Raw genomic sequence first — 24,719 nt, forward strand, 5'->3', positions numbered from 1 at the left:
GTGGCTCCAGCCCTGGCGTCATCTCCGTGGCCTCCTCTGCACTGGCTGCAGCAGCTCCAGCTCCTTGTGCTGTTGGAGCCAGGGCTGGGGCAGCTCTGCAGGTGGGCTCTCACCTGAGCCCAGGGGCACAGGGGCAGGATCCCCCTGCCCTGCTGCCCACGCTGGGGCTCAGCCCAGGGCAGGGGGTTCAGGCTGGGGCAGGCCCAGCTCTCACCCACAGCACCCCCAGCTCCTTCTCCCAGGGCTGCTCTTGATCCATTCTCTGTCCAGCCTGTACCTGGGCTTGCAATTGCCAAATCATTGAATCATCTGAGGAGGAAGAGACCCTTGAGATCATCAAACCCAGATGAAAACCTAGCTATGACAAAACGAGAGATGCAACAGACAGACATCTAAATGTGTTTTCACATTCACTTCCAGGAAACCACAATAGTTCTGTTCTGATGTTGAACACTGAACAATGTCTTCAGGTCAGTGATGCAGAAACTTGGAGAGGGCCTGGACTCAGCATTCCCACCTGGAGTCCTGTGTTCACCTCTATGGCGCCCAAAATAGGACCTGGACCTGTTGGAATAAGTCCAGAGGAGGCCACGGAGATGCTGCCAGGGCTGGAGCCCCTCTGCTCTGGAGCCAGCCTGGCACAGCTGGGGCTGTTCAGCTGCACAAGAGAAGGCTCCAGGGACACCTCAGAGCCCCTGCCAGGGCCTCCAGGGGCTCCAGGAGTGTATTAATAGACTTTAGGAAGGAATTGTTCCCTGGGAGGGTGGGGATGGAATTCCCAGAGCAGCTGTGGCTGCCCCTCGATCCCTGGCAGTGCCCAAGGCCAGGCTGGATGGGGCTTGGAGCAGCCTGGGACAGTGAGAGGTGTCCCTGCACATGTCAGTTGGGGTGGCACTGGATGGACTTGAAGGTCCTTTCCCACCCAAATCATCCTCATTCTGTGATTCTGCAGGCTTTTTATTCTAAAGTTATGAAAAGGTTTAATGGAAATAGCAAAATGTAGGTGGGTAGGTAAATTTTTTCTTTATAAATTACCTTTCCTCTGGGGAAGTTACTATTTGGAGGTAACTTCTCTCCTTTCTGTCACTAAACCTTTAGGATAACAAGCAATAGGTAGTCTAAAAAAACAGAAAGAATGGGGTTTTTAAAATAAACTCTTTTTGAACTGTTTAAACATTAACTTCTGGCCTTTGAATAACTGGATTTTCTTAGTAAAAAAAAAATTTCCACAAAAAGCCTGGAAAATACATTCCATCCTGAAATTATTTTTTTATCACTAAGCCCAGCTTTTCACCTAACAATTTGTCCTAACTATCTTAAAAGCAATCAGAAGATTTAAAACCTGCTTTAAAATTAATTCCAGACCACAGTGTTGGGTGGTGGGCAGGAAATATACCAGCCCAGCTGCTTAAAAATGTCTTGGCCATCAGGGTGAAGGATGTGAGTGCAAGGACAAAAGAGCAAAATGGAGAATTTTTTCCACCTCTATGACTCGTGAGACCTATCCTGGCAAAGCAGTGGAGTTTTGCAGCTGTAGAGATATTCCTAAGCCAAGCTGATGGTTATTTTGGTACAGTATTTATCAGACTGCTTGTCAGCCTGTTGTCCTGTACATCCTCAGTTCAGAGCATCTCCAGTTCACATAATTCACTCCTTTTTTCCTGGCAGCCAGCTCCTCCAGGCTTTGGTGCCAGCAGAGGGTGCCAGAAAGATGTGGCAGCACCTGCACACTCAGACTTTTTCTTTTCAGGTTGGGTTTCCATCATTTTAAGCGAAGATTTTCCTTTGCAGCAAGCCTGGAAGGGAGAATTGGTCACCAGCAGCAGCAGAGTAGAAAATTTAGTAGAAATTTGAAGCTTTAAAAGGAGGACACTGTGCCAGCCAAAGGAGCTTCCATGACAGGACACCCTCCTTACCTTTGAAAATAATGTGATCTTTCTTATGCTGCCACTGAAACAATTTTCAGTGTGGTACAGAGCCCTTCCTGTGGTACTGTGCTTTGTTTGTGAGTCCCATTTCACTCCTCCCTTTTTAAAAATGCCCTTCAGGAGTGTCCTGTGGCATGGGGAGCTTTCACGGGGCACATTTGGACCTCCTCAGATGGAAAAACTGCAAGAAATGCCAGGTTTTATTTCAGAGGTGGCTCCTTTCAAAGCATCAGTGTGGTGCCTGCTTAAGTAATCAGTGGTGAAATGAGAGATGGCCAACTTACAAAGTCCAAACTGGCAATCTAATTTCTTGAAATAATAATCTACATACTTGCATGGCTGGCTTTGAGTATTTAGGAGGTTTTTTTCCCAGGTTTAATTTTTACCCCTCTGTACCTGCTGCCTTTCCCATGCTGGAGGGCCCGAGCCTGGCTGAATGTGCTGAGGGCTTTGTTCATGTTCCCCTTCTGGAACCTTCTCTGCTGTAATTGCTTTGATAATAATAGAGCCACACCGCACATGTTCATGATAAAGGACAGGCTGTCACTGAACAAATTGTTTTGTGTCCTGTTCCTTTCCTAACAGGTGCAAGCACTCCATTTCTCACCTTGGCTGCTTCTGAATACTGAATTAACACTTCTGGGTGCTTGTAAGAGCCCAAGGAGCTCAAGCTGACCAGGTCAGTTCCTGTGACAAGTGAAACACCTTTTTCTCCATATCCCATTCTGTCTACCTGAATTGAGTTTTTGACTTTTTTATTGCCAATTAACTTGGTCACTTGAGAACTTTCTTCAAGTGGGAGTTGGCCTCACTTTTACCTGCTTTAAAGAATTAATTGGAAAGTAGCTGTTTCCTAGCTACCATCAGGGTGTTCTAGGGTTTTGTCTATGCAAAAACTCACCATAAACCAGTCCTATTTTTTCCTGTAGCTGGCTCATCCCTTTTTAATTTACTTTTTTTTCCTTCTCACTAGATTTTACTGCCAATTTGAGATCCAACACTGGCAGCCAGGTTTTTCCAGTGCATCTTTGATCATTGGCAGATTCTGCCTGGAGATCCCTGGCAAGTTGTGACTGAAACAGGTAAAGGCAAAGACTTCAAGGAGTGTGTTCCACCTCTGGATAACTTCCTAGGTAAGTTGTAATCACATCTGTTTCATGGTGTGTGATGCCCAGTTTTGCCCAAAACTGCATAGTTTTGTCCTGACAGTTTCCTCTTAAAACCAGAAAGGAAATGGAAATTTTTTCGATTGTTACATTGAATACACAGTGTTAACAAAGTGCGGTGATGACAGGACCACCTAATTAAAAAAAAACCAAAAATTACATCCAAATGTGACTTACGTGGTTGTTGTTGCCTGTATGTTGTCCGTGACCATTCCTGCCTGGCTCAAAAACCCACTTTAAAAAAAAGCCACCCAGGACTAATGGTGTTCTTTAGAGTTTACCTAGACCACAATTATTTTTAACCTAGCAGGCACCTCATGTCACTGTTGCTCTGGCAGGAATTCTTGCCGAATGGTCAGGTTTTGTCCTCTCAGACAAAATATGTGTTCTTTGATTTCCTAACAGGAATCCTGTGTGCTCTGGGGGATGGATATCAAAAGGCTGGCAGTTCAGAATCACAGAAATAATTTGATTGGAAAAGCCCTCTGAGGTCATCGAGCCCAACCTGTGACCCCTTGTCACGCAGACCATGGCACTGAGTGTCACGTCCAGTCTTTCCTTGAACACCCCTAGGGATGCTGACAACACCTCCTCCCTGGGCAGCCCATTCCCACACCCAATCTCCCTCTGTGAAGAATTTTTAGATATCCAACCTGAGCCTCCCCTGGCCCGGCCTGAGGCCATTCCCTCTCCTCCTGTCCCTGTTCCCTGGGAGCACAGCCCGACCCCCCCGGCTGTCCCCTCCTGTCAGGAGCTGTGCAGAGCCACAAGGTCCCCCCTGAGCCTCCTTTGCTCCAGGCTCAGCCCCTTCCCAGCTCCCTCAGCCTGGCACAGGCCCTGCCCTGGGGCTGTGCCCCACTATTTTCCAATTCAGAAAATGCCTGTTCCTGCTGCTGGATGGGTGCACAATCTCCTGGAGCAGGTGTGGTGGTGTTGGGCAGCAAAGTCCTGCCTCCATAGCTGGCAGCTTTGTGTGATGGTGAATATGAAAATCAGAAGCCAGTTCAGGCTGAGCCTTTAAGAAGGCAGAGTCTTCCTGTCACTAGAATTTTAGCAGCTAGCTCACTTCCAGAAACTGCAGAGAAAATCATAGCAAATGAATGGGTGAGGGGAAGGAGGCCAGGGTGAGGAGCAAGGCTTTCACTGCATGCAGTGGGGGGGAATTTGTGTGCTAACCTCACCAGCTTTACTGCACTTCTGCAGCTGGCTCCACTCCAAGCAGCAACCATCAACTCCCACAGGGGAAAGAAACAGGCAAGACCCTATCTAACCTTTTCTCCAAGCTTTTTCTTGTTGGAAGTTTTTGGATAGACATTCTGATGTGTTTTAGGATCTGCTGAAAGGGAAATAAACCAAAGCCACACCTAGCTACACTGGCCAGTTTGGCTGAGCAGCACGGGCGCGGTGCAGGCCCCACCTCAGCTGCAGCCCTGACCCCCTCCCCACCCATCCCAACAAATTCCTTGCTCTCTTGTGGAAGCAGGAGGATGGAAGGGGACACTGCACTGTTCTGACACCTCGGTACACCCTCATCCTCAGCAGAGTTAAAGGATTCAGGGGTTACACAGGCCTTGCACTTACTGGCACTGCAGGAAAAGCACACACACCACGGCCTGTGACAATCCAGGCTGAAATGTCTTCAGCTTGCACTGCTGCTGTCATGGCTCTGGAAGGTTTGAAGAACACAACCCTGCCTCAGCTCCAACTACTGCCTGCTACATGGGGCACAGTAATTTGCAAATCTGCAGCTGTACTTTATTACACCCTGAGTGGTTTAGAGCACATCCTAAGGACACTTGTCCTTACTTCACTTTCCTGATGTACACGCAAGATGTTCTTATCCCCTCAGCCAGTTCAGCCACACTCAAGTTTGACATTAAGAGCACAAACAGCATTTTCAGCAGAGACCAGTTTCAAACTTTTATTAGAATTACTTTTGGAACCTCTTTCCACACTCTACTTACAGGTCAAGTCGACGTGCAATGGTGATGCAGAAAGCACTGATCTGCTGCAGGCCATCAAGAAAAACTTTGTAACAAGCATGGTTTTATTGGAAATAAATCATGCTAAAAACTGATCCTTAACAGGTACAAAATATAAAACTGATAAGAAAAAAGAAAAGAAAGATTGGGGCACTATTAAAACCAACATGTGAACTCTAGATTGCGTGAAACATCATACAAAAAAGGCAATAAGGAACAGTAATGCAGCATTAAAGGTAGGGGTACAGGGCAGACAAAAATTACAAAACATCCTATTTCAATATACCTCATCCATGTACTTGGTTCAAATACTGTAACAGTACTGGAAGGCAAAAAGCACCAGACATCCTACTAAAGAGGTAAGAAAAATGGAACAAAAAATTAGCAAAAAAGTAAGATCTGGTCATTAGGGAAGGAATAATCTCAAATACAGTTACTGAACAGAAACGCAACACTTGAGAAAGCTGTTATTTCAGCATACATAGACAATACCATTATTCCAGCTCCATGGAAATGACTTGGTTTTCCTAGTCTGTTACCTCTTCCACATACAGTACTGCTGAGGTTATCCCCAGGTGTGTGTGGGCAGACACCACATACACACTAACAAAGCAGCACGGTCATCAGAGGAGTAAAACAGGGGGAAGTTGTTCCCTTTGAAGTAGAAAAGCAACAATCAGGAGGCCAGGAAATGTGGGGCAAAGCATCATTAAGCCCTAAACACACAATTCAAAATTAGGTGGGGAAACTGTGCAGCTATGGCTTCTATTTCCTAAAAAGCCAAGTCTCCCTTACAGTCCACATGGAATATAGCAGCTGCTGAGGAGAGAGAAACCATAATCAGGAAATCCTAGAAAACACTCCTGCACTGGAGGAAGTCTTTGCTATTTCATCTGCTTACAGTTGCCGCAGAAAGCAGCTGCACATTCCACGGTATACCGGGAGTTTTTGGTGGTGGCAAGGTGTCCCAATTATAACATGGCAGCACAGAGACTGTGTGATGCAGGGTTTGCATAGATAGTCTGTCCCCTTCCTAGCTGAAAGAACATAAAGAGGAAGAGGTCACAGCTTAGGCTCTTGTTGCATTTGGAACATGACACTAGGAAAAAAAACCCCCAACAACTCCATTTATAGAGGCTTCCTGTATGTCCCCAGGTAAGGGGGAGGTGGGGAACAAGACATAAAACACCGTCATGGCTATTCAAAGCTTCATTCTCTTAATGAAGTTTATTACAGGCCCCAGTGAAAATATTACAAATTCACTAATTCCTACACTTCTGCACCTTTTTCCTAACTGCTGTTCTAGAGCAAGTAAGTGCTTTTCTTTATTAAAAAAAAACTCATTTGTTTTTACATTATTGCTGTATTTTACAACAAAATTAAAAAGCACTTATGGAATCCACACAACAGAAAGTCAGTATCCCCAGAACAAACTAAGAGCTTGAACATGTATTCTCAAAAGGGCCTTTTCTATTCAACCATCTATTCAACAAGCAGGAGAAAGAAAAACAAAAAGCCCAACCAAAAACCATCCTATCACTTCTCTTCCGAGCATCAGCAAAATTCACCCCACTCTCCCAGGAGGGAAATCCTTTCAATAAATATCAGCGTGAGCTCCGAGGTGCTGGAATTCCGGGTGGGGGGGGAAGAGGAGCAGCAGCAGCTGTGTGCAATGCCTGCGGGGTCCGTGCTGCCCCGAGGGTCAGTCCAGGGAGATGATGTCGGGCGCGCTGCCGCCGCCGCTGGTGATGACGCCGGCCTCGGCCCGGCCCGAGGAGCTAACATGCGTGCTGCTCTCGTGGTGGCTGGTGGAGGTGATGATGCTGCCAGGCGTGCTGCTTGTTAAGGGTTGGGTGAGAATATCCAAAAACATAGGAGGACAGTACTGCTTGAAACAAACAATGAAGAGTGAAGAGACTAACTGCGCGAGGGAAATGTATGCTCAGAAGATACATCTTCCCCACGCAACGGGACCACAGCGAGAACCGGAGTTCTGCAGAGCAGTGACCAAGCAGGGATGGCAGCCACCAGCCTCCTCCCTCACCTCCTCCCCCTTTTTGTATTCCAGAATGGTTTGGGCTGGAAGAACCCTAAAATTCATCTCATTCCATCCCCTGCCATGGGTAGGGACACCTTCCACTAGCCCAGGTTGCTCCAAGCTCCATCCAGCTTGGATAATTCCAGGGATGGGGCAGCCATAGCTGCTCTGTGCAGCCTATGCCAGGGCCTCAAAAACACTCTGGGTACATTCAAGTTAGTGCTGAGCATGTATTTACTTTAAAAAGGCACGCTATCAGTAAAGAATGAGCTTCCAGGCCTGGATTCATCATGGAAAAGCTGAATCCTGTTTAATACACATTCACTACTAGCTCTTGCTAGGTTTTCCTAGACTTTGGTTAGGTCTAAGCAAGTGAACGGCAAACACAGTTTGGATGATGGCACCCTGACAATTATTGTAGCACATGTCACAAAAATCAGGCTTAGAAATTAACCCCACAACAGATAAGAAACATACCTGTGAATCAACTGGGATTAGCGAAAGAAAATCCAGACCTAGGAAGAAGAGAAGGATGATAAGTAGACAAGTATCTCCTTTATTCACACACAACAAATTTAAGGATTTTTTTTTGTGGTTGTAGAACAGATTTTGTAATTCATACAGAGTTTCTAAATGGAATATACCACTGTGACACCACTCTCAACGACTACTTCAGGCAGCAGCAAAACGAATTATCTAGTACAAGTGGCTCTTTTTAATAATGAGGATGACATAATGATGTATTATTCACTGAATACTGCAGGGTGGTTCAATGTGGTTGCTTAGATGGAGGTTGCCATTTGGAGCTGTTGGTTCATTAATGCAAGTTTCACTGCATATTGTACCTGACTTGGCCAAACTGGGACATGAAGAGTGTCATCACATTAAAGATGCTGGAATGAAGTAAAGTCACAACATGCACAAGTCCAAAAACAAGCAGCAGGTCTCTTCCTCCACCCACGGGCAGCCAATAAGGAAACATTTCTAATATCATCCCCGTTTTGTGTCTAGACAAATAAAAGGAATGAAGAAGAGGAAACTACAAGTAGTTCAATGTATATCCTCTAAGACCAGTGACAACTAGTGTCCATCTTAAACACCATTTGCGTGTAAGCATTTAGGGCAATATGTTTAGAATTATAAAACCAATGAGAAATTACCACATTTTTTGGTTTGTTTTTTTTTTTTTTTTTTCCTAAATATTTTCCTTGTGTTTGCTATGTCAACAGAAAGAAATGATATACTCCCTCCCTCTCCCCTCACCTCCAAATCTCTTCTGGTCCGACATCTCTCCTCCTCTTCTCCATTAGAGAAAAATTTTGAAGGAGATTTTAAAAGTCAGCTGCATTTTCAGAACTGACAGCTTCTTTTGTCTGTGCAAGTTCTAGAACTTCAGTTGGTAAGAGATGAACAACAGTTCTAGACTTCTGTTCTCTCAGCTTATTCTCCTATCCAATTTGGGAAGACAACTGATTTCTTAACAAGGGAGAAGTGGAGGGAGGGAGCAGTAAGGGAGCCAAAATGGACAGAGAAACAAGGGGAATGATATCCATCTCATTGCCAAACTGGTGCTGAAAGAAGAGGAAAAAACCCAGAGATGTTGCAGGGGAGGAATGGAGACAGGCAATGGAGCAGGGAAAGGGAAGTACAGGAGGCCAAAGTGACACCTGTCACCACATGTCACCACTTCCTGGGCTCTGGGTTTGTTACAGCCGGCCAAGAGAACCCCAGAGTCCCTATACACAGTGTTCTTTTCAAGGAGCCAGGATAGAAAACAATCAGTATCCCCACCTTTTGTCTGATATTTAGCAGCAGTGTTGAAGAATACATCATAGGCATTTAAGGTATGTCTAGGTAAAGAAAGTCAATAGAGGTCAGCTCACAGATTGTAGCTCACCTTAACCTTTTTCATACAGTCTAGACAGAGCACCACTACAATCAACTAGCAGAGTAACTACACTGAGGGCTGGGATGAGTTAGCACCCTCACACCTCTAGTAACTAAAACAAGCAACTACTCTCCCTTGCATCTACAACATGTAACTACCAGATGTTACACAAAGTCTGGCTCAGCACAGCAAGAGCAGTTTCTGGCTGCCGTGCTCAAGTGCCAGTTTGTACCCCAAAAGCAGTGCTTGTCACATCACTGCTGCAAAATGCAATCTGAAAATGGGCAGACAGCCTGTACGAGGCTTGTCCAGACATCCCATCAGTGCCATACTGCATATAGACTTGTTCCATTAAAAACAAAAACAAAGAGTTAATAAATTCTTCCAATTTATACCCACCCCATAAATTAATACCGTTGTCAGAACATACATGAAAAACACTCAGCACCTACCTGGCAAGTCTGATGAAATACTGGATATTGGTGGGTGATGGAATGGTACTGGGTAGTCTGTTAATGAAGGAGGAATAGCAGCAGCATCGACCGTCGTCACGCTGGGCACTCTGGCAGTAGATGGCTGATACATGAGAACCCTGTTTCAAACAGCATGGGAAATTACAAACAACCTGGCTGTTAGTCGCACAAGGGAAACCATGCACTGCTGTGCACTCTCATTCACAAGTCACCGTGCGACAACACAACTACAGCGTGGCTACTCACTACACAGTACTCCACTCTAATTTCCTTTTTCATAACAGTCTTCATAATAACATGACCGTATCTCGGCTCTCAACAGCAGCTGTGACATAAGAGCAAGTTGGCATTAAAACAAAGTGCAGTGCTGGAGTCATTGGCAACAGTCAAAGGGGTGTCTGTGAGCACCCACAGAGGGATGTAAAGGTGACCAGAGCCAGGAGGAGAGTGTTCCATTCGATTTCTCCACAGAACCACTGCTCAGTGCCCACCTGTTACACTAAGGGCACAACTGACCATTATCCTGCCCCACAGGATGACACAGATTGCACAGGTGGGAGTTAAATGTAAGTCTGTCCTTACTCACAGCCTCCAGTTCAGCTCTCAAGGAGTGTGTTACAACCCTTCTGCTTCCCCTCATGCTGCCTGATCTCTTGGCAGCATTGTTACAAACACTGCCACAGGTGCCCAGGCACCAGCCACGTGCACAGAACAGTTCGTGAACTCCAAGTCAGGTGGAAACACACAGAATTCTGCTCCCAGATGCTCTGCATCGCTCCCTCCAGCCTTTAGTGTTATCCATTCATCTTCCTTCCCACACTCCTGCCTGTTAACCTACTTCTGATGTCAGAACCTTGGATTTCAGACCCTCCCTTCTCAGGTACCTCTCACACTTCAGCCTGTATTGTTGCTTCCTCTAAGAAGACACCTCAGTTTTCCCAAAACTAGCCTTCAGACAACACTGTTTAAAGGAGATAAGCTATATCCCAAGAGCCTCACTTTGATCTGGATTTGAAGAATAAAAATATGCCATATCCATTCCCAAAAAGGAAGGAAAATACATGGGTCATAGAGAGAAAAGAAGTCAGTCCTCCTACAATTACAGTTGCACGCAGCCATCTCAAACATAGGAGCACGGAAGGAAGTCTTGGTGCCTTCTGAAACTTCATTAAGACATGTATTTGTAGCTACACTTTCTTGTAAAAGTGAGGAAGAGTCTCTTGCAGAAGGACTCCTCCACAATCCTCACAAAAAAGCAACAGCATTGCAGCATCACTGCTGAAAGTGGTTGAAGATGACCAACTACTTGCTCACCAAGGACCACACAGACATTCCTGTGGACTAGAGACTCACCACACCTGCTCATTACTTCTGAAACAGAAGGGGAACCTTCAAAACAGAAGGGGATTGGGTTTATTATTATTATTTTAGTACAGGTCATAAGCCACTACACAGAGAGACACAGACACGCACCTCATGCAGGCAGCAACACTAACTGATGAGCCATTACTGAAAGCTGAGCTTGGAGCAGTGAGTGCTGGTGAGCCTGAGCAGTGGCCCTCACTCCCTGCAGGTCTGGGGTGCCCCACGGGCCAAGAGCAGAAACATGGGAGCCACAAGCAACACCCGAGCTGAGGTGCACAGACCAGGACAGACAGAAGGTCTGGACAGACAGAAGGGCACAGCAGCAGAGAAACTGGTCGAGCCTGGTGCCGAAGTCAGGCCTGACTACAAAGATGGAGGAGTTGGGAAGTCATTGGTTATGCTAATCAAGGTGCAGGATTGACTGATGACCACAGCCAACAACAGCATCCAAGACATTCCAGAATTTAACAGAGAGATGGAGGAAAAGCTCATCTTGATTCAAAACAGCAAAGTGGCTCCCTTCCAAGACTGACAGAATGGATGGAACACACAACACAGTCTCATTCCCTGGGCACCAGAGCAGATTAGATAGAGGATACAGCAGACAGCAAGAGAAAAGCCTTTAAGATGACACTAACTCAGCAAGAATGCATGAAGTTCCTCCACTTGGCATAATCTACTTTCTCAGGAGAACACTGCCCACTAGCTTAGTCAGATTCCTTTTCTATGGAGAAATGTCCCTGCAAACACAGCAACAGTCAGCGCAAAAAAAAGTTCTTTTGTGAAGTGAAAATCTATTTAATTGTGTTTTGCCTGTACAAAGTTACTGCATCAATACAACCTTCTACAGGAGAGGCCTAGACATTCTCCTCTGCAAGTGCAGAGCTGGATTCCAAGTACATTTCTCTACAGATCAGTTCAGCTGAGACATTACAGAATAACAACTAACTTTAAAATTGACAAACCCTTTGGTTGGGCTCCCGTGTATTTCAGACATAAATATGCACTTCCTTTTGGTTGGAGGATCTTCTTCTTCATCAGAAGAGCTTTCTACTGTCAAGTCGATAACATCAACCTTCTTCTTGTTTACCTCACTGGCCACTGTCACGGAACATGGTTTGCTAACAACACTGGAACCTGAAGAAGAAAATGAAACACCATTGTTCTCCAAAAGATGGTGATGTCAGCAGTTTCTATTTGCAAGAGAACCAGGAACCCAGATCCTGTATACTAGATCACCTTCCTTGCCATTACAATTAATATTTTGCCCCAGTACCTGCTTTATGACTCCTCTGTGTCACATTGAGACTATTAAAAAACAAACTTTTGTGCTTTAATTATCATTTTAAGGAAGTAAAACAAAAGCAACCTTTTATTTTCTTAACTGCTACTATAAAGAGCAAAGACAAAGACCAAAAATGCGCTCTTAGAGATACAGCCCTTTCTTTTCTAGCTTAAATTATGATAAGATTAGTAGTAGTAAGCCCTCTACAAAACAAACACCAACATCCACATGCATTATCCCAGCTACAACTAATTCCCCAACATTTTGTGCTGGTTTGTAACCAGTACCCAGATGTACATACTTTCTATTTTGGTGCATTGTTGACTTGACACTTTCACAGCTTCCTTCTTTGGCCTCATGGGGCACCAGGAGCCATCTTCCTGGAATTTGATCTCATCCACATCAGAACATTCATTAAGGATTTCCATAAAGAGGCTGAAAAAATAAAGTTTCACTTTTGATTCTAAGTGACATTTTTTATTCTAAGTGAAAGGAGACACAGATAAAAAGATAATTATGATCACCTTCTACCCACTATGTCTCCTTTCCTCGTAGTTCCTCTTACCTGAAAGCCTGTAATTACAGCCTTTGCAGATATCAGAAAATAAGATTATCCCAACCCATCCACAATTCACTCCAACACTACTGCAATGCACAGATTTCCATTCTGAAGCAGAATACATCACCTTTTGAACCAACTTAGGCAATTGTTACAAGTTGGAAGTTACATTTTGAAGTTAACACCTTTCAGGGATAGAGACATTGTAAAAGGAAGACCTGTCCTTTTATGTTGCATTTACATTTCTCCAGAAGAAATACACTGAGACTCGAGAGTTTGATGGTGCACTTAGGAGATAAACTTACATAGGTCATTATGGGAAGAGAAACTAATGGAATCTAATGGCTCCTCCAATTTAAAGTATTTTGACCAAAAACAGTATGAAATGGCTAAACTTCAAGTCACAAAAGTAGCTACTCACTACATAATGAAACATTTTAAGTAATTGTGTAATCTGCAAAGCCAGTCTCTTACCCATCTAGTATTAGGCTCTCGTAAGCTGCCTTTTTGTCACAGACAGGGCAGATCCAGGTAGGCTTCTTTTCATTCATTTGAAGATAAAGAGCAGCATCGAAACATTGCAGGTGCGTGCAGGTCACAGCCCGGCATGGGATTGTCAGTCTCATTTTTCCCAGCTGCAAGAGATGCATTTAAAGGGTGTCAGAATAGAAGACAGAGAAACAGGCCTGAATGGTTAACAATGAATCCAGAGGCACTTGGTGAAACAACTCTTGCTGCCCACTACAGAAGTGCCTGGGGCTAAGGGTGCTGTAAGTAAATCCACCCCATCACAGCACCCACACAGTGCTCCTAAAGGAAAAATTAAGCCCTGCTCCAAGGCCTCATCACACTGAGAACAGTCAGAAACACTTCTAATGGACCTGAAACAACATTATTTGAAAGACTTCATTTTTTATTAAACAATCAACTGAAGTTGATTCTTCTATAATTTTCTTTTAACCCAGTATTTCAGGCGTTTTCCTCAGCTCCAGGTACTTGTTACATTCAGAATGACCAATTTTCTTCCTGGGAAGAGAGCCTCCAAGGCAGCATTACCTTGTTATAAGGTGATCGCCTGTTTTTTTTGCTTGCTTCTGCATCTGCAGTATAGGCAAAGCCACCAAGATGAGGAGATAAGAGGTTTTAATTATCATTCCATCCTTTAATTATTCTGTCAGCCTGCCTGATTAGCCTCAGCACGTCAATATAGGAGATTAATCCCTCTACAGGCCTCACTGTACACAAGCAGCAGCTTGACTCAGTGCATCACAGCTGAGGCATCCAGTCCTAAACCACAGCTGGGTTACTGCTGCTTCTCCCCACTATTTTATCTTAGCTTGCTAATAAAATATAAAACAAGTGAGGTTTCTAAAGCAAGGCCTTTGAAAAGCAGCCCAATTCTGCACTACAGATGAAAATATGAACGTTATCTGGAAATTTCCAGCCATACTTACAGGACACATCAGAGAGACCCGCAGACTGGTTGTGGCAATCTCACTATCAGGATCTGCAGTTAGTTTTTCTTTAACTATTAAAATAAATAAAGAAGTTATACATAGAGGTCATAATTTCAAATGCTAACCTTGATTTAGCAGTACATGCACTTTTTTTTCAGCTATCTAAAAATATTAATCTAGGAAACTAGTCATAAACAACAACAGTTTCACTACTTATAAGCAACTGGCAAACTGCATCAACACCTGATGTTGTTTGACTGCAGATGCAGTAAAACCACAGAGCAAACTCAAGCCAACATGTCAAGAGATAAATAAACCATTATGAGTGAGGTACAAGTGAAGAGAACTCGGGACACCTAGCTGCACCTCATAGCCCAGCACTCCACTAAGGAGTGCCTGTGGCATTCCCATAACCATATTTCAGATGGGATCTCTGGGTATGCTCCCGAAAAACCCCTACTGAAAAAGAGTGTGATGCCTCACCAACAGACAAGGGAAGCTGTGAAACCCTGGGCATGGACTTTATTCTCAAAATACAGCAAATCTATTCTGTATTACCAATTCTAGTTTTAAAGAGCCACTAACCACCCTCCAAAAGTAGAGACAGGCAAATTGATTACTTACTTAGTGCTCTGGAATGATCAGGATTTCTGATACCTTTCAATTTTAACCTCTGCAAAAGCATAGCTGAGGTGAGCTGGCGAACCAGATACACAGACATGGAGTAATTCTACAAAAAGAAGAATTAAAGATTAAATGTTGATTTCATATAATACTCCCACTATGACAATAGATGACTATTTACACTAGTTGTAGCATATAGTAAAAACGAAAATGTGACTTTTTGCTTAATCAGTAATTATTAAGAGCATTGACAGACAACTTCAACTCTGTGGAGGTCCAACATTCTGCCAGAATTCTCTGGCCAATCAGGTCTAATTATCCTACTCCAGTTATGACTGAACTAAAAGGTATTTTCACATCCAAGAGACTATCTGAGTTCTCCTCCTGGAAAGATCATATGTGACACATTTCATACATGTAATCTTTTAAGAATTTCTCACATTTTGTCTCCTTTATCTTCCCCTTTCTCCCAGTGTCAGTGGGGAGCTCAAAGAATCACGTGAAAAAAGATAAATGGTCTTTATGGTATAAACAACAGCTTCTGATGGTACAGAGCTGCCCTAGTTTCTTTGTACCTTTTCTTTAGCTTCTTCTGTACTCCTAAGCCCAGCCTTGTTACACCATGTCTGTTCCACTGAGCCTGGCCCCGTTCCCCAGCATTTTCTACTCTTCCCTAACTCACACCACTTGTCAGCTTCTTTTGTTCACTGTTCACTCCCACTTCTAGGTCACTAATGAAAAGTCTGCAAGCCCCAGTGCTGCAGGATAATAATGGTTTCATCCATGTAACAAGAACAACCCGTGACCTCTTATTTCCACTGCCTGTCAGCCATCTTCCTATGGCTCCTGCACTGCCTGGGTACTGCACAGGAACTTCAAACAACTCCTACAGCCCTGATCCTCCTTTACCACCTATAGGAAAACCAGCTCTTAACCTGGAGCAGCAGATAAAGCATTCTAATTGCACATGAAACCACTAAGAAACCTAGAATTTTGGTTTTTTTCCTTAAAGAATGGCCAACTGTTGCCTTACAGAGAGGATTCTAGAGACTCAAGTCTGCCCAGCACTGAGGGGTTTATGCCCCCTTGGCTCAGCAGCCCTCCAGTATCAGCCCAGTCCATGCCAACAAGCCCTTTTGTGACACCCCTTACTGTTTCCCAGGGTCTCACTTTGAGGATGAAAAGCAGCAAATTCTGGCACCAACACTAAACCACAGAACTTGCTTCACCTCTCAGGCCAAGGGGAGGATGTCCAAGCATTCCGAGTCATCTGTTTCCATCAGAGTATATTTTGGCAATACAGGGAGGAAAGCTAGCAGGCTTCAGCATGAGAGGCCAAGACCACACACAGGACTGGAGCCATTTTAAGATTCTGTGCTTTGACTGGGAAGCAATGGCTCAGTTCTTTGTCTCCATCCCTGTTCTAGAAAATCATCCTTTGATGTCAGCACTGCCCTTCATTTATTTTTTCAACATTACCTTTCAATTCTATTTCTTTTTAAAATTTTAATATAAAAGCTTATACTGGAGTCTCTTTGAAATGTGGTATTTTTAGTCCAGAGAATTTGATTTTGAATAAAACCTCGTAGAGAAAACTACTTTGATAACTGCATCCAGAATTAACACAAACAGTCACAGATAAGGACTGTCTTGACTTGACAACAGCTGAAAGGGTGCTGAAACAGTTATTTAAACCTAGGATGGAGTCAAAAATTCCTTGCACTCTCCTTCTCTTTCCTTAATAAATCTACAGGGGGATTTACTATCCACACCACAAAAACAGTTTGTTATTTTTGACATGCATTTCAGGCAAACTCTAAAAGGAGACTTTTGAATGTGAACCATGTAAGAAAGTCTTTCCATCTGTATGTAAATCATGTGTTACTGAAAACTACTACAGTTCTAGAGCAAACTTTGTTTCCTGGCACTGATAATAAGCTCAGCCATCTAACAAAAAACACTTGCCAGCCACATCAGGCAGCCGGGGAGCAGGAACACTCAAACAGGCTATTTAGATGACTTCCCACATCCTACAGACCATGTAGGTTACCTTTCCAATTTCAGAAGCCCAAGAGATGGAAATCTGGTTTGGCACTGCTGATGACAGCCTAACCAGAGAAGTGATATTCAAGGGACGCCCAGGTCGCTTCTGTTCAATTCCATTTTTTGGTGGTGGAGCATATCCCTGTAGAAAAAAAGGACAATGGATGTGTTGCCCAGTCTCCTCAGTGCACTCTGAAACTGCTGACACATATTTGTTAGTTTTAAACACATCTATGAGAAGCAGGCAAACTTAGAGGCTGTCTAGGAGAGCAAAGCCAGCATTTATTCTGAGAAATATCAGACTCTCACAGTAGATCACCGGAGACAAACACAGTTGTAAGGCATTTGTTGTTTTAAAAGGGTTCTACAGAAGCACTGGACAGGTGAAAGAGAACACAGTTAGGGTCCAGGTAAGTTCACTGGAAAAGTAAAAGGTCATGTGGATGTTCTGTCCTCTTTCTCCCCATGCCCTACTGGAACAGAGTGAAACATCACAAGGTCACAGCCTTAGTGACAAACAGAGCAAGTAATGAAGACTAAACTCAGTGTTTCACACACTGAAAACACTTCACTGATTAAGAAACAATTACACCTTGTTCCAAGAGCTCCACATCACCTCACTGACTACTGTGCCTCCTTAGCTACTGGCCCCATTAGCAACAGGTGTCACCTGTCCTCTGCCAAGGCCCCTGAAGAAGGGCTGCACATGGAGTACCAGCTGTATTTAAGAGATCATGGAATCAGAGGGCTTTTGGGACGGAAGTGACCTTAAAGATCATCCAGTTCCCTCGTCACACAATAAGCCTGCAGCTTATTCCTCTCACCCTGCATCTGTCATGGTGACAACAAGCCAGTCTGACAGAGCCACCCTGAGAACCCCTGCTCTGAGCTCACAGCCAGCCTGCAGCCACTCATCTCAAACTCATCCTGCACATGAAGGATGCCAGCAAGTGCAGCTCAGCCTCTTGCACAGGCAGTACTGAAGAATTTCCAGACAGTGTTGTTTTAAAAAAAACTCAACCAGAAAGGATATGCTGAGGAAAAAAAAAAAAATCTTTAATCAGAGAAATACACACACATTCACAACCTAGTGTTTGGTGAAGGAGTTACTTTGAAAAATGCTAAATTTAGAAATAAAAACAATAATTAATAATTAAAAAACAGCCTCTTCTACTCACTAGCCCAGTATGCCATGAGGGCTTTATTCCAGAACACAGAGGCAAAAGTCATATGGGAACTGGTGACAATTTCACATTTAAAACACAGAATGATTTCAGAAGAGAGTGAATGCAAGTTCTCTTACATTTCACTTTTTTTTTTTTCAAGAGACAGACTCTGCAGTGCACATGCTTTGTTTCAGTAAAGCTTTTAGAGTTTTCTTCCACAGAGCTTATTCTTGAGAACAGATTCACTCTCATACTCCTACAACAATTTGGAACCTTCTCTTCCTGTCCTTTTAGGAGCTTTCTCCACGGCCTGGCACTGTTTAAGCAGGCTGCTAACTCCAGTGGCAATGTTATTGGGGTCTTGAAGTCTTCCATGGTTCTTCAAAGAACCACACTACTCAAGGCAAGTATCATCTGCTACAGCAAGGAAACTCATCAGGAGAAAGCATAACTGCCCGTTTATCTGGCTTTTCCCAGTGACACAGATGCAGGATACAAGGAAACATGATGTTCACATAAACACAATCCCATGCAGTACTGGCACACAGGCAGCATTGCTGTGAAGCTTCTGGTAAGGACTGCAAGCAAGGAGATGACCAAGAATAACTTACAGACCAAGAATAATTTAAAGAAAAGTTTTTTCTGCAGAGATGTGAACTGCCCTACCAGGCAAAGACAGAAGTTCACTTATGCACTGTGCAAGTGGGCAAAAAGAGCTGGCATCAGAGCTTAACTAACACTGCTGCAATGGAAAACAGTGGTCTTTGAGGCAAAGAAGTTACCTCACACTTCCTGCAACAGAAAGGAAGTGAGCAATGATGCAGACAGAGACCAAATGAACAAAAAAAGTCTGCAGAAGCACTCAGACTGAGACTCTATTTGTCATTCAGCTCATAGTGAATGAGGAGGAGAAGTTGCCACGGCAATATGATTTATTCATTTTCCCATCTAAGGTTCAGCTGAACAGATTAAAAAATCATCTTATCATGTGCAGAAAGAACCTAGCGGATTTAAGTCTCAAGCTAAGTAATAATCCAAGATTAGTAGTAGTTTCTGCTACAACTGTGACACCTTACACACAAAATGGAGGGCACAGCAGGGTGTAACCTATATTAACAAGACTGAGAATCAGCTGACACTGATGCCCAAAAGATAACGTCAGACTGAATTGTTTTTTGTTGTAACCCTCAAAGTTATCACACAGAATGTAACCAGCATTTGCAAAAAACACTGACCAGAAAATATGAGAAGGAAACCTTTTATAACCTGAAGACTGAAGTAGGAGGAAGAGAATGTAAGGAGTCTCATTTAAGCTGAGTAGAGGCAAAATTTAAAAAAAACAGTCACAGTTGCATATGGGAGGAGGGAGGGTACAAGACAATACATCTAACACACCAAGGTGGTTAAAAACAATCTGCAAAAGAGGTTTCACACCTTCTCTCTCCACATGGTATCTTTCCAAGCCCACTGAAAAAACCTACTGAAAAAACCCTCTGTTCCATGACTTTTACCACACTTTATAGCCTCAAGAAGTATTTCTGAATGGGTTGTGCAAGAGTTTCTCTCTGTTCTACTGAAAGAAGAAAGAGAGAAACCCATTCCAGAGATGTTTTGAGAATGAGAGAGCTTTTCTCTTTCTGTCCATATACCCAAGCCTCCAGATGACCCTCTGGTGACAATGCACTAATTTCTGCAACATCAGACACTCCTGAAGCGTGATTGCCGACAGTGTTCTGATACAGTATCAGCAATGTACTAGGAACCCTAAAATGTGTCTGTTCTTCATCCCCGCAATAAACTGTGCTCTAAGCAGACAGACGCAGAGCAGGGCACAAGTGGCACGCAAGAGGCTGATTCCATTGCCTCGGAACAAGAAGGAACTCAAGCCTCTCACAAATACAGGCAGCCCACACAGCAAGGGCTACTACCCTCAAATAAACTGAGTCTGAGCACCTGTGAGGAAGATTCTTCATGCAGACACCAGATTGTTTTTGAATTATTTAGTTACATTAACAGCAAAAGACGAGGTTTGCTGTAGGGGGCTTAACCACATTTAGTCCGTGCAGTGGCTGTAATATGATTAACAGCAGTAATGGCTATCTCACACAGCAAATATACAAACTCCATGCCTAACATTAGAGAAATCTGAGTGATAACAAACAGCTTGACTGTTCTGGCAAGCTAACACTACAGAAAAACACACACACACTCCACAAGTTACCAAGAAGCCACAAATACATGCATACATACTTACTGGCAACGGGAACAGCTTCCCATTTACTTTAATGCACAAACTATTAGGATAATTATCCTCTTGAGGGCAGCTTGTCTCTGCTAGGCATAGCCTGTATTCATAGGAAGAGAAAGCATCATTTTCAAGTGTCCCCACAAACATCCATCAGCCAATAAAGTTTTCAGAGAGCACTGCACAAAACGTACCTTAGCTGAACTTGGACTGTGTAATCTCTCCTGCCCCCAGGCAAAAAGTCCCTGTGACAAAGAGAAGGAAAAAGAGAAGTATCCGCTTAGCAGGACTCATATTGCAGCCATACAGAGAAACAACTGACACAACTGCCCCAGCATCATTAAACTTTGCTCTTGTTTTTATTTTATTGAGCTATGAGCCACCTTACAACTGACATTTCTGTTTAACTACTCCCAAGTTACACAGAACTTCAGGGTCAGCATCCTCCATCAAAAGTTCATAGCAACAATCAAGTAGGATGCTGCCAGGGATGAAAAAGCACCTATGAATTTTCATAGTTTACAACATCAACCCTGGGAAAAAACAGAAAAGCAGGCTTCCATTCCTACAGCCAGCAGAAATGTAGGGAAGCTTCCCACCTCTCTAAACAGTGACAATTATTCGGAACTGAGTAATTGTTAATTCTTTAACAGGGTACAATTTTCACAAAATGCACACAAATTCTGTGCACAGTTGTTCCTGAAGGAAACAGAACAGATATAAACTCAAGAGTAACTTCAGTGAGGATTATCACTCTGCATCTGTAGAGTAAGTGATGCATATGGTGAACCAAAACTTCACACTTTCTCACGAAATTTTGTAGAGATTTACCTACACTATACCACACTCTTACTTCTTACCTGGAAATACAGATTTCTCTGACCTGCTGTGGAGTTAAAGCAAAGATAAAAAACTTCTCCTGGAACCTCTGAATACTGCTCTGTACTAGAAGAAGAAAAAAAGACACAAAAGATGTTGAACCATGGTGATTAAAGCCGTTGATTAAAACAGGATCTGGAACAAGGCATTAAGTCACTCAAATGGTGGTTGAACTGCGTGTAACTGTTAACAAAAAAAGCAATGGAACAAATCTTTCATTAAACTACATTCAGATGGTTTAATATCACATTACACTTCAGTACTGAAGCAGCTTGACAAACTGTGTTACAATCCTTTCTCCCAAAGGAGGAAGGTTCAAACAAATACACAACAAAATATTTCACTGGATACCTGACAAAAGGAATACCACAGAGATGCCAACAACTACTGTAAGGTACCACAGGAAGAACATGTGCACCAGAAGTTATTAATGGACAGCTGGAAAATCTTGGGGGAGGAAGTGAGGGACCACAACCCCTCAAGCCAGAGAAGCCAGCTAGACTTCATGTCTGGAGTTACCCTTTAGTGGCATCTGACAAAATAATAAAGAAATACAATGTTCACATTGTATCTATGAATACAACTTGTCTGTCAGTGATGGGAATTGGCAGTATTTTCATATTTAAAGTCCACAGTAGGTACCTGTCACTTTCCTACTTCCTTTAAAATTGAAGAGAAGTTAAAAATTTTGACCTGAAATAAAGGCAGATAAGGCATGTCCAATTTACAATAAGCAGCAGGGAGGACAAATGAAAAAACAGCACAACTAAACCAATCAAATTTGGAAGAGTTGGACTGTCTTGCGCACTGTGACATTCAGGGGAGATTGTTTCTATACCCACAAAAAAGTCACACAAAAAGAAGTCAAACATTAAAAGGAACCCAGGTGGAACAAACACACACCAAGTTCCTCGAGCAATTCCAAACAGATACAGTGTGCATGTATGCACACACACACCACAGAGCACATTGGATATTTAAAAATACTTGAGCACACATAAAAAAGACAGCAGAAGTATTTTGTTATTTAATTTGGTGTGGGTTAAAACTAAACCCTACACTTGTGCTCTCATATTAGTGCAAAGGAATACCACACTCATCCCTTTTCAAGCATGAAGCAGTGAGGCGGACTATACTCCTAGTTCTCTGACTTAGCTGATGTTTAAATACTTAACTCTCAAGTGCACAAGAAAAATGAGTGTCACTATGCACAAAGAGAAGTGACAATAGGCACTGTAATTACTGATAAAGTAATACAAAAAAATTACACTGTAATTACTGATAAAAACTGATAAAGTTTTCTGCTTTAGGTACTGGAGGATGGCAGATGATCAGTTCATCCCTCACCGAGTTACATGTCACAGCCTAAAAGACTTTGTAATCAGTTAAGAAATGAAATTGTTTAAGAGGATGCTACTTATTTTATAAACATGTTACTAAATAGTTCGGGAACATTTTTTGACATGTAAACTAAGCCAGACTGAATTTCAAGACAGAAGATGTAGCCCCAAATAATTCAAAATGTTCAAGACTGAGGCACTTGGGGAAGATAAAGCTGATTTCAGGTTATTTGGAAGACAATGTCCACTCCATATTATAACATACAGTACTGCAACAGCTTTCAGGCTGACAAACTTCATTACTCCGAGCACAGCACTGAACATTGCAGCACAAAGTGTCCATTTCAATGCCAGATCTCAGAGCCTGCAGAATTACTGTGAGATAAGGGTAAAGCAGCAAAACAATGAACTCCTTATCCTGTTGCAAGTTGTAAATTACTGACCCTGATATCCTTTTTCTATTACTCCTGACAAAATTGCTCCTCATTTGCACTAAGCAGAAACTTCAGGTCCAAATCCTTCACCCAAAATGTGGAGGTGCAGACTAGGTATTAGGAAACATTTTGTTACCAAGAGGGTGGCCAAACACCAAAACAAGGCCCAAAGAAAAGCAGCCAATGCTATCAGCTGTCAGTGTTTTAGAGGAATTTGGAAATGCCCTTAACTATTATTCTCTAACTTTTGGTCAGACAGTTGGATGATCATAGTAGCTACCTTCCAACTGAATAACCCTGCCCTTCTCTTTAATATTCAAAAGAAAGAAGTTTTTAATCATATTACTTTTATAACAGAAAACTATTTTCTGAAGTGTGGTTTTGCACTTTTGGGAAAAACGGTAAAGAAAAGGAAAATGTAAAGATATAAAAGAAAAGGAGTTTCCATTTGTCCCAGTTGCAAAAACCCACTGAAATCTGGGCTCAGTATTGCCAGAAGCAAAGCTTATTTAATGAATTAAGCAAGCTGCAGAGGTATTAAACACTTACCTAGACTCGTGGGTTTAATGAGCACATCGAGCACATCGTAGAAAGGCAAGCTTTTCAGCTGAACATCAGGATGAACAGGTGGAATCGGAGGGGATGGCTGCTGCATCTCAAAGTGGGGCTTAGTGTCTTGGAGGAGCACGGAACTGACAGGCGAGGATGGAGACTGAGGCGTGACTGAAGTGGAAGGGAGTGGGTGAATGCCCGCGCCAGCCAAGTCAGGCTCCACTGGACAGGAGCTGCTGTCCAAGTTGAACGCCGCGGGTTTTATAGCCGACAAATCCGACAGTCCCTCAGTCGTCCTTGGGTACCGGCGCCTATAGAGTTCTCGGATTTTGATCTGAACTGCTGGGCTGCAGCCGCTCTTCAGTAAGTGCAGTGCCCTCATCAGGAGGTCATGTTTGCGACCACTTTTATTACGTCCAGCAAATCCCAGCAGCACTTGCAGTTCAGAAACACGAAAACTTGATACCATATTCTAAAAGGGAAAGAAAGAAAAGCACAGGTGAGCCCACAGCACCCCAAGGAAGCCTTTTCAAGGAGTATCGTGCGGCATCTTTCATCACTTAATCTGACAACTTGTTATTTGGTTATGGGTACTGCCCACACCTTCACAGAACACAAAAGCACAGTTAGTTTAAAATGAAGAAACAAAGCGTCCAGGATGCAGGTTGAGCTCGCCCATGAAAGATTTGTTTCCACACTCAAACAATAGTAACAACAAAATCTTAAATTCATAGCACAAGCACAAGCTGTGCCACAAAGAATCGGTCTCACTTTGTGGAGCAAAATACCAAACAAAAAAAAAAAAATCAAGTGAATCAGTATTATCACCTGCCTTCAAACACATTTTAAGCACTTCATTATTTTATTTCTTAATTTCTGAACCGTTTATTGTGAAACTCCCTTTATTTCGGACACTGTTAAAGCAAGCATAAAGAGATATAGGCATATCAGATTTCATTGCTGAAAGATATGCACAGCAAGAAGGACAGTTCTTAAAAGCTACATTATGTATTGCATACTGTGGCATACAGAATGACACACAAACAACATAATTGATTCTTCAAATGTCACAAAGAAGTCCCTCTCCTCTTCAGATCACATTCTGGCATCAAGCTTCGCAAAGGTATCTTCAAAACAAATAATACTATTTACTTGGTGACCAGGGTTAGTTTTGGAAGACTAATTTTTTTAACTTCACAGTTCAATCCTCAGAATCCTACTGTTTGTGAAAATAGAAATGAAAAAAAAAAAAGCCAACTGTACAAAAGGAAACAAACTTGTGTTCCACTACTATT

General features: G+C 43.0%; 1 protein-coding gene across 3 annotated transcripts; it reads right to left on the bottom strand.

Annotated features, from left to right (window-relative positions):
- Positions 1 to 4,988: 4,988 nt before the first annotated feature.
- PIAS2 (protein inhibitor of activated STAT 2) lies at positions 4,989 to 23,893 on the bottom strand. Of its 3 annotated transcripts, XR_004082079.1 has the most exons (14): positions 23,422 to 23,893; positions 21,080 to 21,164; positions 20,414 to 20,464; positions 20,229 to 20,319; positions 16,816 to 16,950; positions 14,766 to 14,871; positions 14,139 to 14,212; positions 13,159 to 13,319; positions 12,427 to 12,560; positions 11,806 to 11,977; positions 9,455 to 9,594; positions 8,906 to 8,964; positions 7,592 to 7,629; positions 6,866 to 6,961 (listed from the first exon to the last, which is right to left on the bottom strand). XR_004082079.1 is itself a non-coding variant. In XM_031059643.1 (13 exons), the coding sequence occupies exons 1-13, from the start codon at positions 23,891 to 23,893 to the stop codon at positions 6,779 to 6,781; spliced, it is 1,845 nt and encodes a 614-aa protein (XP_030915503.1). In that variant the 3' UTR covers positions 4,989 to 6,778. The 3 variants fall into 3 exon arrangements, 2 of the variants coding, with proteins under 2 accessions (XP_030915503.1, XP_005424240.1); XM_031059643.1 differs by lacking the exon at positions 8,906 to 8,964 and having other exon boundaries at positions 4,989 to 6,964; XM_005424183.2 differs by lacking the exon at positions 8,906 to 8,964 and having other exon boundaries at positions 6,779 to 6,961.
- Positions 23,894 to 24,719: the final 826 nt, after the last annotated feature.

The sequence above is a fragment of the Geospiza fortis genome, unplaced genomic scaffold, assembly GCF_000277835.1.
Source record: "Geospiza fortis unplaced genomic scaffold, GeoFor_1.0 scaffold488, whole genome shotgun sequence".
Lineage (NCBI taxonomy): Eukaryota > Metazoa > Chordata > Aves > Passeriformes > Thraupidae > Geospiza > Geospiza fortis.